Source organism: Nematolebias whitei, chromosome 14 (genome assembly GCF_014905685.2).
Source record: "Nematolebias whitei isolate Nwh7 chromosome 14, NemWhi1, whole genome shotgun sequence".
Taxonomy (NCBI): domain Eukaryota; kingdom Metazoa; phylum Chordata; class Actinopteri; order Cyprinodontiformes; family Rivulidae; genus Nematolebias; species Nematolebias whitei.
Window position 1 is genome coordinate 14,895,110 of NC_056511.1, and position 12,230 is coordinate 14,907,339.

Here is a 12,230-nt window from a genome sequence, read left to right on the forward strand (position 1 = left end):
AGAAAAAAGTCACTTTTTTTCAGAAGAAACCCGTCACCTTGTGGTCAACAATCACTCCAACCTCAGTGCTCTAGAAAACTTTTGATAAAACATCTCAAGACAGAAACGAGAAAGTTTAAACTGCTATACCTAAAATTTGGACACCAAAGGAGTCTGTTGCCAAAGCTAAACGTTTTAAAGACTCAGATGCAGTTGGCTTTTTTTTTACTTTAGAAAATCTATTTTTTAGACAGTTTCATCTTTAGTGATCTTATATTTCTTAAACACTTTAAAGCCAGAAACCGAAAGCAGGATGTGCTGTCACTTTACCATTTATTAATCGTGTTTAAAACAATTTCTAAACAAACACTTTTGTTTTTCAGGCACCAAATCTGGTGAAAATACGACATAATAATTAACTTTGGTATCACTAAGCACTATTATTAAAGCATGCATTCAAAACCCGTAGAGAAAACAACATCAAAATTATTTTCAATACTAAAAACATAAGAAGTTGCAGAAAAAAAATGAACACATTTAGTCACGAATGCCTGCCAATGTCTGTCTGAGGCATGTTAAATATTTAAATTTGTTACCGTTCAAGTTATTTAAAGTGACTCATTTGAAGGTGGATTTTCCTCAAACAGCGAGAAAACTAAACGTGAACGATTTCCAACAGAAAACTGATTTTGAGGCATTGCTGCACATTTCTAAAGCAGAACCTAAGAGCTTCAGTGGAGATAGGATGACAGGGAGGAGATACTGCACTTTATGATTTCGGAGTTCTGGTCCTGGTTTTTACGGATACGGTAAAAGTGTTCGATGTAGCTGGACCGGCCCAACAGCTCCACAAAGTCTTCATCGTGGGTGATGACGAGCAGCTGGAAGTTGCGCTGACGAGAGCGACTTTTAATGATTCTGGAAAAAGAGAAAGGAGAAAAAAAAATAAAAATCAAAAAAGTTTTTATTGGTTTAGTTCAAACAGTAATAGATCTGAATAAGAGTCTGCTGAGTGATGTAAACATATCAAACACAAAACAAACAAGGAACACGTTTAGATGATCACTGTGTCAAAAAGTGTCTTTACATTTTTTTTTTTTTCAGTCTTTGGCAAAAGAAAATATATGTATAATATTTAATTCAATTCATCCATCCATTTATCCACCATCTTTACCAGCTTCTTCCTTTTTGGGTTGCGGAGTAATTCAATTCAATTCAAAAATACTTTAGTCATCCCAAAGGAAAATGAAATGTTGTTGTAACTCATCATACTGGTTTCATTAGAGTTTTTATAGAAGCTGATGGCTGTATAATCAGAATCAGAATAAACTTTATTATCAATGCACAATGAGAACATGTACGTACAGTCGTCCAAAAGATGCGCGGAGTGCATGTAGCTGCAACTATAAAAAGCACGACCCTCTTAATCTTATTCAGAATAATATTTTGCTTAGATGAGAAAAGGAAAGAAAACATGAGGAGAGACGGTATAAAAAAAGATCTCTCACTCCGTGTCCTAGACAGGGCACGATTTGAGGCATCAAAAAAATCTACCACAGCAAAGCAACATAAACAGACGTTGTTATACAAGTACATATAGGCCGGAGAAGACATTGAATTTTTAAGGGAAAGTCGTAGCATAGTCCAGAGCCCCCCCCCCCCCCCCCTGCCATTGTCCAAATAAGAGGTGTCATTCATCACCAGCTCGGCTGAGGCTCTGTCACATGTCCACGGCCTTGGGGAAGAGAGGGATGAGGAGACAAAGCATCTTTGTTGTTTTCTAAACATTCCAGGAGTTGAGATAATTGGCGTAAAGGCCACAGTTGGAGTCAGGCAGAACTCATGAATTGTTGTTTCTGCCTTTTAAAGTCTCGCTGGTATATATTCCTCTGATGGAACTCCAAAACAGCCGAATTGATCCTTTACGCCAAAAGTCGAGCTCACAGCTTCTCCTAGATTATTTCCCCTTCATGTGTGCTGCTAGAGTCCAGAGTCCTGATAACAGCTGCTCCAGCTCTCTGACACAGCTCCCAAATTCAGTCTGAGCGCTGTCGAGCTTCGACACCCCACACAAATTTATAGACAATCCAGAATTCACCAGCCAAAACAGCAAAAAAAAAAAAAAAACAGTTGTCATCATGAATCCAATTTGTTTCAGTCGAGGTAAGAGGGTCCTCCTTACCCTGACGGGAGAAGTTGATCAATTTTGTTGGGAGACCAGCTGAACCTTTGAATTAGGAGGTATGCAGAAAAAAAAAAGGCTTTTTAAGAATTCACAGGACGAAAGAGTGCGAGCAGGGAAGCGGGGGGGGGCACAGGGAGACACGCCTGTTTTCACTGGAGAAAGACAGATAAATGTAGGCCGGAAGGATCTGTTTTAGCAGTCCGTCTTAGAGAAGATCTGAAGAAACTAGCTGCAGATGTTGATCTGTCTACTTGGACTTGGTGGATTTCTTGGTCTTCTTTGGCAGCAGGACCACCTGAATCTTGGGTAGAACTCCTCCCTGAACGTTGGCCACTCCTCCCAGCAGCTTGTTGAGCTTCTCGTCATTGCGGACAGCCAGCTGCTGGTGTCAAGGGATGATCCTGGACTTCTTGTAGTAACAAACTGCGTTTCCCACCAGCTCCAGGATCTCAGCGGACAGGTACTCAAGCACCTTTGTCAGGTAGATGGGGATGCATCCACGGCACCTCCTTTTTTAAAAAAAAAAACAACCTCATTTGTGATTTGGGGCTGTAGCTGAGGCATCAGTTGAGCTTTTGAGATGTTAATCAGCTGCTCCCAATTGTAAAAACTACCTTGTTGCCATGGTTACATATAATAAATATCCAAAAGTAAAAATGTTTCAGTAAACATCCTTTGAGCTACACAGCATCTGATGGAGGAAATAATCATAAAAAAGCCATTTACATCCAAAAAAATAGGAATTACAGTTTTCAAGAGCAAAATCCCAGAATGAAAGTAATAGAGCTACTCCAACATGCAGCCACCTTGAGCGGCGCAATTTTAGAACATTTATAAAACATATAATAATAAGAAGAAATGCCACAAACCAGAGAATGAATTCTGAGTGCTGAATGATTGCAAAAATTTGTTGGAGAATGAATGGTTAACTGAGTTTTTAACGTTAAAACAAAAAAAAGAAGCTAAAATCAGCAACACAGTAATAAAAAGATAAAGTTAGGATACCGTAGCTAAAAGCTAAATTATAATAAAAAAAATGTAGTTAAAAGCTAAAATGAACAAAACAGCAAAAATTTGTAAAACTGGAGAGAAAAGCTTAAATTGGTAGAACAGTTGTTAAAGGGTAATATTAGCAAGACAGTAGCTAAAAGCTCAAATGAGCACAAGACAAAAATATTAAAAGTCCACTAAAGTGGATTTTGAAAATAACTTGTTTTTGATTAAATTGAAGAGATCTATGGACAATATATATATATATTAAAATAGAAGAAAATTCAAACGTTTTAAAGTTACAAATACTAAAAGTCATGGCATGCTAGTCCCGTTCAAGCAGAACGTTCTGATGTATAAATGCTTAAAACAGGTGCTTTTGCAAAAAAACAGGGAGAAATTTACAAAAAAAAACTATAAACAGGAAAACAATGGTGTGATTGTTGACTCGGCATTCACACAATTAGCACAAAACATGTTTGATCTGGTCTGGTATGTAATATGTTGGAAAAATCTGTGCACATTTTTTTATTACTGTAGACATATTTAAGTTGAAGTTGTGAGATTAACTATTGTTTAACTGCATGGGTGTGTGTATACTAACTCTACAAGGGCATGTGCCAACGATTCAATGTTCTCCCTGTCCAGATTGGTAGTAGGTTCATCCAGGGCCAGGATCCCACAGTTCAGACAGAAGGTCTCTGCCAGAGCGAGACGGATGATCAGGGACGCCAACACCTGCACATCAGATGGCAAGACTGATTTAAAAACGAGCACAAAATAGATAATTGATGTAATTTTAAATTGGATCTCTGCTGCTGATATAATTTGGTTGTTCTTTTACACCTGAAAGTGTTTTTGCAACACGAGTGCTAACCTTTTGACCAGCACTGCAGCGTCCTCTCATATCCAAAGCTGTGTCTCCCTTCACCATAACAACCCTGTAGTTGTAAGTCCTCCGTCTCACTCCAGCAGATGAGTTCTCATCCACATCAGATCTGATCTCCACATATTCAATATCTAGATAAAAGGCAAAAGACAATACAAAAGTTTAGGACTGGGTAGAATAAGGCATCAAAGCTTTGACTGTTTTTTATTTCTAATGGGGTGCACCTTGACCCCTGTAGGTGCTGCGCCACAGGTCTCTGATGATCTTATTAATCTCATCCATCTTCATGCTGTGGAACTTCATGATGGTTCTGTAATGGAAAAAAAGGCACACGTCTAAAATGAGAAGTGTATTCATTCAAATACATTTATATTACAAATGATATAATAAGTGCAACAGAGAGGCACAATATTACTGAACAAACACATCAAAACTAGATAATTTAACAATGTTCAAATGAGGATTCCACCTGGAAAAAAGTAACTAGAGAACTTGCATTTCCTGCGAAAATGCAGTGCGAATGCTTATTGCTGAAGAGCTTGCTGAAAAACAGCTGAAATTAGCTAAAAACATGCTGAAATGTAGCTGAAACTGAAGAACAAGCCTAAATTAGCAGAAGAAAGGAGACGGACCACGTTTGCTGAATTAAGTTTAAATTAGCCGAAATGAGCACAAAAACTAGGGAATTAACTAGAAAAGCTGAAATTTGAAAAAAAAAAAAAAAAAAAAAAAAAGGCTGAAAAGTAGCTAAAAAAAGGGCTGAGAAAAGCTTAAAATATCAGAAGGAAGTCTAGAGAGCACAATTTTGTTCAATTAGGCTAAAAAAAAAATGCTAAAACGAGTACAAAAAATGTGGAATTAGCTGAATAAGCTAAAATGAGCATAACAGCTAAATAGTATCTGAAAGGAACATAACAAGCTGAAATTCGCATAAAGTACCGGTAGTTATTTCAGCTGAAAGTCGAAGAAATCACCAGAAAAAACATGAATTTATCTGAAAACAGCTGAAATTAGCTAAAATGCTAAAATATTAGCTGAAAAGGTAGAACAAGCTGAAATTAACACAAGAAAGCAGAAAGTACATGTTTGCTTAATTAGACCAACATTTTTCAGTCAGGTCATCTGGACAGTTTCTTTTTTTTGTGCTGAAACGTTTCGCCTTCGATCCGGAAGGCTTCATCAGTCAAGGAAACACACAACAAAAGTGATTCTTCCCCCAACAGCTTACTCCAAAGTGGAACAAACCAGTTTTGTTTTTGATAAGATGGTCTCTTTGGTACGGTCCGTCCTCAATTGCCGGCCCTCTTCCTTGTTGACAGTCGTGTCAAACTGATTCAAAACAACAAAGTCCATGCTCATTAATGTTGGATTGTATACCTGGATTATTGAGCATGGACCTTGTTGTTTTCAACCAGTTTGACACGACCGTCAACAAAGAAGAGCGCCTGCAATGGAGGAGGGGCCGTACCAAAGAGGCCATCTAATCACAAACAAAACTGGTTTGTTCCACTTTGGAGTAAGTTGTTGACGGAAGAATCACTTTTGTTGTGTGTTCCTTGACTGACGAAGCCTTCCGGATTGAAGGCGAAATGTTTCAGCACAAAAAAAAAAGAAACTGTCCAGATGACCTGACTGAAAAATGTTGGATTGTATACCTGGATTATTGAGCACGGACTTTGTTGTTTGTTCAATTAGGTTGAAAGACGCAGAAATTAGCTAAAAAAAAAAAGTGGAAATTATCTGAAAAAAGCTAAATTTAGCCACAAACAGCTGTAAAGTAGCTTAAAAAAGGGCAAAAAGAAGCTTAAATTACAAGAAGAAAATGGAGGGAGCACATTTTTGTTGAATTGGGCTGAAAAAAGTTTAAATGAGTGCAAAAATATTTGGAATTAGCAGAAAAAGATAAAATTAGCATAAAACAGCTAAATATTAGCTGAATTAGTAGAAAAAGATGAAACTTGCAGAAATAAGCTGAAATGAGCATAACAAGCTGAAATTAACAAAAAGAAGTAATAAGCATAAAAATGTAGTTAGATGAAAGAATCTAAACAGAACAGCTGAAAAAACAGCTGAAACTAACTCAAAGTAGCTGAAAAAATGTTTAAATCTGCACAAGGAAGCTAAACCAGAACAAAATGTGAAAGGAGCAGTAAAAGGTTGTAAACATATCTAAAGATCTGAAGAAGGTAAAATGAGCTCAACTCATTTCTTAGGAGAAAAAAATGGCAGAAAAGCCTAAATATTTCAAAAAGCTAAAGCACCAATACCAAAAGTCATAGCACCCTTCTCCTGAACGAGCTAAACGTTTTGACATTTAATTGTTGAAATAGCACAAAAATTGTGGAACAAGAAAGATGCCGAAAAACGTACTGGAAAAAAAAAGGATCACAATAGTGTGAATGCTTCGTAAACATTCACACTGTTACTCTCAAGGTGATAGAATTCGATCGTCATCAATAAGATTTACGTTGGTCAAGTTGGTTAGCTGTTGCAAATATGGCTTTACTGGTTTCTGTTTTCTAACAGTTTGGTTACAGAACACAAATGGCTTTTTTTCTTGTTTCTTCTTTTTGAAATCCATTTTTTATTGATCCGTGCCAAGATATATCTTGAATTTGTGGATAGTCAACTATTTTCCTGCCTACTGAGAATTTTTTTTTCTTATATTCTAGCAAACTTAAAAAGCTTCAATGTGGTTTAACCGAACAGTGTGATAAATGCAGCACACACCGCGTCTTCCTATGGCCATATATGGCAAACAACACAAAAGATGAAAAGCGTACAGACAAACTCTTATCCAGTCATCTGACCTACAATTGCTTGTGTATGTAACTGCTTACTCAACATATGTAATGAATGACTACTGACGTCTATATATGAGCACGAGAATCCCCCACACACAAGAAAGCCCTAAATGAAACAACTTTCAGGTAGTCCAATAAAAAGTAGCTTTTTTAAATTAGATTTTCAAGAATACTTTTTAAAAACGGTTCGAACTGAGATTTTGGAAATGACGTTATTCTTTACAGAACTGAGATAAAACAAACAAACTCTAACTCTGTGGAAATGTTTACAAAAAGTTAAAATAAAAGTAACCTGAGCAGATTAAATCAAGTTATGTCAGCATTAGGTGTTGAGCGCCAAGTTGTGGTGGAAACAAACGGTGGTAGTAACAAATGGAGACATTTATGAGTTACATGAATCTACTGGAAATATGGATGAATGTTTAATAAGATGCTTAGTTTGTTTTATGATGCACTCTGGGAATAATTTAGAGTGCTATAATCTAAATAAGGAGTTTCTTGTTTGCACTGTGTTGGTTTCTAATAAAAATCTGAAATTTGATCCTGTTGTATTTTCATAGAAGCCCAGGAGGGTTTTCATCAAACTGAATCCTTAGCTAAACCAGGGCCAGTGGTTGCCTAGCTCGTTTCCTTCAAACCTCAGAAGTACCAGCTCAAGCACCAAAACATCTGAGCCAACTTGGCATCAGCTCTCTGCTGTGCCAAAGGACACAAACACAAAGATAAAGACACCTGAATTAAAAAAGATACATCTATGACTTTCTCCCAGCACTGCAATCTCATGTTCAACATTTCAACAACATTCAACACTAATTTATAAGCTTCTTTCTATGATCAAACCAAAGTAGCTCTGCAATACAAATTGCTGTGGCAACATACAAGATGTCATCTGAATGACCCATTAACCTGTTTCTTTGTGCTTTCACTTCCCAAAACGTACACCAATGTCAGATGAAATACATGCAGTAAATTCCACATACCATCTCCCACTAACATTAGTTTGGTCAAATACTTGTTTTGGTTTAATATATAGCAAACCATAAAGCAGAAGTCACAAAGATGCAGGACTTCACATACCGGTACTTGGGGTCAAATATTCAGGAAAATGAGGAGTGTGGTAAAGAAGTGAAGAAGAGAGTCCAGACAGGACAGAGTGGATGGAGAAAAGTTTCAGGATTTGTGTCAGCAAAGGTCAAAGGAAAAGTTTACAAGACAGTGGTAAGACAGCTGTGGGTCTCATTTGAGAGTGACAAGGATGGATAAGATTAGGAATGAGATCATCAGAGGTACAGCACAGGTTGAACAACTGGGAGATAAAGTTGGAGAGGCCAGACTGAGATGGTTTGGACATGTCCAGAGGAGGGATAGTGAGTATATTAGTAGAAGGATGTTAGAAATGCAGTTGCCAGGAAAAAGACAAAGGAGATATACGGATGCAGTTAGAGAGGACTAGAGCTGCGATTTTTGGCCTGAGCCCCCAGCCAAAATTATGTGCTTGATGGGCGGGCCGGGTCAGGCTTTTGATGCGGTTTTAATTGCACATATGGCCCCGCCTGCCCTTTGCTCTTATCATATATCTGAGGATTTGCAATTGACCCACAACAAGTGACATAATGGAGCTGGCAAGTATTAAACAAAAGCTAACAATGGGAGAACTCCCTCTACAAAGCCAGCACAGTGAAACCTGCTGTGTGTAATGTCAGGTGCACGCTCAGGTCCGACCGGCGGTTGAAAGAGTTAAAAAAAAGTTGTGTTAAGCTTCAGATGAACAACTGGATCATCGGCTGCACGCGTCCACTGACCAGCCAGCGGAATGAGGTAAAAAAAAAAAAAGTTGCGTTAAGCTTCAGATGGACAACCGGATCAGATGGGCAACCGGATCATCGGCCGCGCGCATCCGCTGACCGGCCGGATGGATCACCTGATCATGGGCTGCGCGCATCCCGGTCCACCCTGCTGTCATCTGCGGTGAAGGAAGTTGCAGCATCTGATGCTACAAAAGCTGAAGCGAGCAGCGCGTTCAATTAAAACAGCCTTGCTCTATATTTTTCCAAATAATTTTGCTCTAAAAATATTTTTCTTCATCTGTATAACAGCCTATCTTTAGAGTTTATTTTTTCAGGCAATTTGTTTTGTATGTTAATTTCTATTTGGTGACTTGTTAATAAACAAGAAATCTTATATGTTCCTTTCGTTATGTTTTTTAAAACATCTTGTCAAACTGATTTGCTGTAATTACGTAATCCTGTAATTACGGTAGGTAATTTATTGGGTCGGGTCAGGCTCGGACAAAATGGCTACGGGTTGGGTCAGATTTTTTAGGCTCGAATGCAACTCTAGAGAGGACGTGGAGGTAGTTGGGAGTGAGGACAGAGAGCTGGAGGAGGATGACTCACTGTGGCAAGCACTGAAAATGGAAAAGCTGAAAGAAGAAGTCTTGTTTTGGTTTGAGATGACAACAGTAGTATATCTTTCTTTGCTGTTTTGCTTTGTTTTGTTTTTTTTGAATGTCCAGAGGACCAGATTTAACTTTTTTAGATTTTTCTACCTGGATTATTGAGCATGAATCAGGATATTTGTGCTCAGTGATTTCTTCAGTCACAAAACTTTTCTCAAAACAAGTAGAATGTCTCACTTGAGTCCACCTGTAAAAACGGTTCATCTAAACTCAACACTTTAAGACTGAGAAAGACAACTCTTCATTTGTTATGATAAAAACTGATAAAGAAACAAATGCACCGTGTTTAACCGCAAGTCCCTAAACAAAATGTAAAGTTATTAGTCACCCTATTGCCTTTTGGTCTTTACATGATAATGCTGGTGCTTGGTGCTTTTGAAGTGTTGCGCTTAGGTTTTTTTTTTTTTTTTTTAAACCGTCAAATCAGAACATCTTACCATGAAAGAGTTTTCTGTGTATTCAGACAGAAACTGCCGTATGAGATGTACGCTCTGCTGAGCCTCCTTACCATCTTGATAACTCTGCAGGCAATGATGCTTTAACTAACCCACAGATACGGGTAAGTGAAGTTTCTGCAATGTTCTGAGAAATTATTTGAGGCTGCAAGAACCCATTTCCTTACAAGCTTTACATTTTAGATTCGTAAATCTGTGGGAACTAATGTTGAGGTAGAACAAGAAAGACGACCATTAAAATGTGTACGCATTTTAACAGTACGGTATTTTTTTTTTATTCTAAGGTTAAAAATTACACTACACAATCTACTCTCAATGCGTTTGTTTTATCAATCGAAAATACCAAAGATAACGGTTTAACTGATTTATAACGCCACCAAGGTGATTCTCACAAAGCCATTAGCTGAAAGTTTGACCTACAATAAACGATTCAGCCAAAGGACGCTGCATCGCTCGGGTCTTGAGTCAGGTCTTTGCTGGATATTTCCCCCTTCATTTTTTTTAGCAACATGTCGTTAGGAGACTTTTTTATTGTTGTTTTGTTTTAGACCTGGTGATTCTTTTCTTTTCAAGTTTTGCAAAAACCTCAGGAGTTTAAAGTTGCAACTCTTCAGGAGTCTTCATTTAATAAAACTGACCTCAAATAGTAAATACAGATGCAAACAAACAGCAACAACTCAACCTTTCTGTCATCATGAAAAACAATATGCAACAGTGTGAGGAACTTTAAGATGAAACCTACTGATCAAGAGCTTTGTAGTAGAGATCCAGGTCTTTAATGACCAACTCTGTCGTTCTCATTATGATCATCTTGTTTTTATAGCGCTCATCAGCTTTGTCGTACTGATCCTCTCGCAACTCTTGCCTGTAATAAATTAAAAGATCAAATGGAAAAGAACAAGCTCATTTTCAAGAAAAAAAAGATTTTTCTCCAACATTAAACACTTGCACAATAGTTCTTCTTGTTAAAATAATAATTTTCCTCTTAACAAACAATTAGTTTGGTCAGTATGCAGTAAATATGCTATAAATGAATAAAACTGTCCTATATTGTAGAATGAAAGTAAGTGCAGAAAATACATGGCGTTACAAACTGATGAATAAAAACAGATTTAAAATTTCACGAGCTGTACTTTTATACTGTGCTGGATAAAAAAAATGAACATCTTAGCTGATATTGATTAGCTGTGTTGTGCTACCATCTTATTATATTATATATTATTATTATTATTATATTACCTATGATGCAGTAGCTCCTCTTCAAATCCTTTCTGACGACCCAGAGCAATGCTGCGGTTCTTTTTCAAATCTTCTAGCTTGCGTTCTGCTTCACGACGTTCTCTAGAAAACCAAAAAAACTGTGAAAACGTTGCTTATACCTTTATTTTGATCATTTAAACTTATTTTACTAATAACACATGAGAGTGATTTTGTACAGTTGGTTTGTATGAAGCGAAAGTCGTCTATGACCATCCCATGTATTGGGTTTACAGACTAAAGATAAACAGTTAAATGTTCTTACTGGTGCAGCTTCAAGACTTGCATGTTGCCCATTTCTTTCAGAAGAGCTTGTCGTTTAGTCATAACCTCCTTCAGCTCCTCAACACGTTTCCTCAGGGTCAGATTGTCCTGCAACCAGCGCTCTTGAACCTAAACAAATATACAACATACATATATGTACATATATATACAACAAATTCTTTCAATCCTCTGACCTGCCTGTCATTAGCTACGTGCCTCTCAAGTTAGCAAGCTAACATTTAGATAACCTAGCCTAGGCTATTGCCTTGTAAAACTTTATCCAGAAAAATAATTTAACGTAGAGGTAAATATATCAGTGTTAGTAACGTTATCTTTGTCATCCTCAATAAAATGCCTTGTCTAAAATCTTTACTTCTCTGAAAACAATAATAATTGCTGCTGCAGTCAGTACTAATTAGATCTTCACCATACATGACTGACTGTTTAAACATTGAACAGGGAAGGGCGTTTCTTTGTTTAATTTATATTTTTGTAACACATTTGATAACTTTATCTTTAATAATAGAGAATAGAAAATGTGAACGCACGTTAGGAAGACTGTTTTGATGACCAGTGCACCACTTGTAAACCTAGTGTGGGACTATGTATAACATGGATCGGATTTGCTTAGCTTTGTGGTTGTGAACAGCCGCAATAAATATAGAAACCCCGCCCCATTCGCTGTTTACTTAAGATTCTTGGGGGTGGATAAAGCTCATTTTCAGCCATTATATCGGTCATCGGCGTTAGCCTTCCCCTTCTAATATTCCGTATCGCCGATATCCAAAATTTTAATATCGGTCAGGCTCTAATAAATACAGTGTATTTTAAGAGTTCTTTAATCACAGCCCTCACAGGCTGTTCTGTGCTGTTGCAAAAAAAAAAAAAAAAAAAAAAAAAAAGCAACCTCTACATCTCAAGTCAATCACTGCAAACCTCAGGAACAAAA

At 37.3% G+C, this 12,230-nt stretch overlaps 1 protein-coding gene across 1 annotated transcript in view; it reads right to left on the reverse strand.

Moving 5' to 3' along the window:
- Positions 1–710: 710 nt before the first annotated feature.
- Positions 711–12,230, reverse strand: part of rad50 (RAD50 homolog, double strand break repair protein) — a 37,276-nt gene continuing 25,756 nt past the window's right edge. Inside the window, exons 22-28 of the mRNA XM_037688268.1 lie at positions 11,283–11,410; positions 11,000–11,101; positions 10,503–10,625; positions 4,268–4,353; positions 4,032–4,174; positions 3,759–3,892; positions 711–897 (exon numbers count right to left, since the gene is read on the reverse strand). Of these exons, the coding sequence (XP_037544196.1) occupies positions 711–897; positions 3,759–3,892; positions 4,032–4,174; positions 4,268–4,353; positions 10,503–10,625; positions 11,000–11,101; positions 11,283–11,410 (903 nt within the window). The remainder of the gene's footprint in view (positions 898–3,758; positions 3,893–4,031; positions 4,175–4,267; positions 4,354–10,502; positions 10,626–10,999; positions 11,102–11,282; positions 11,411–12,230) is intronic.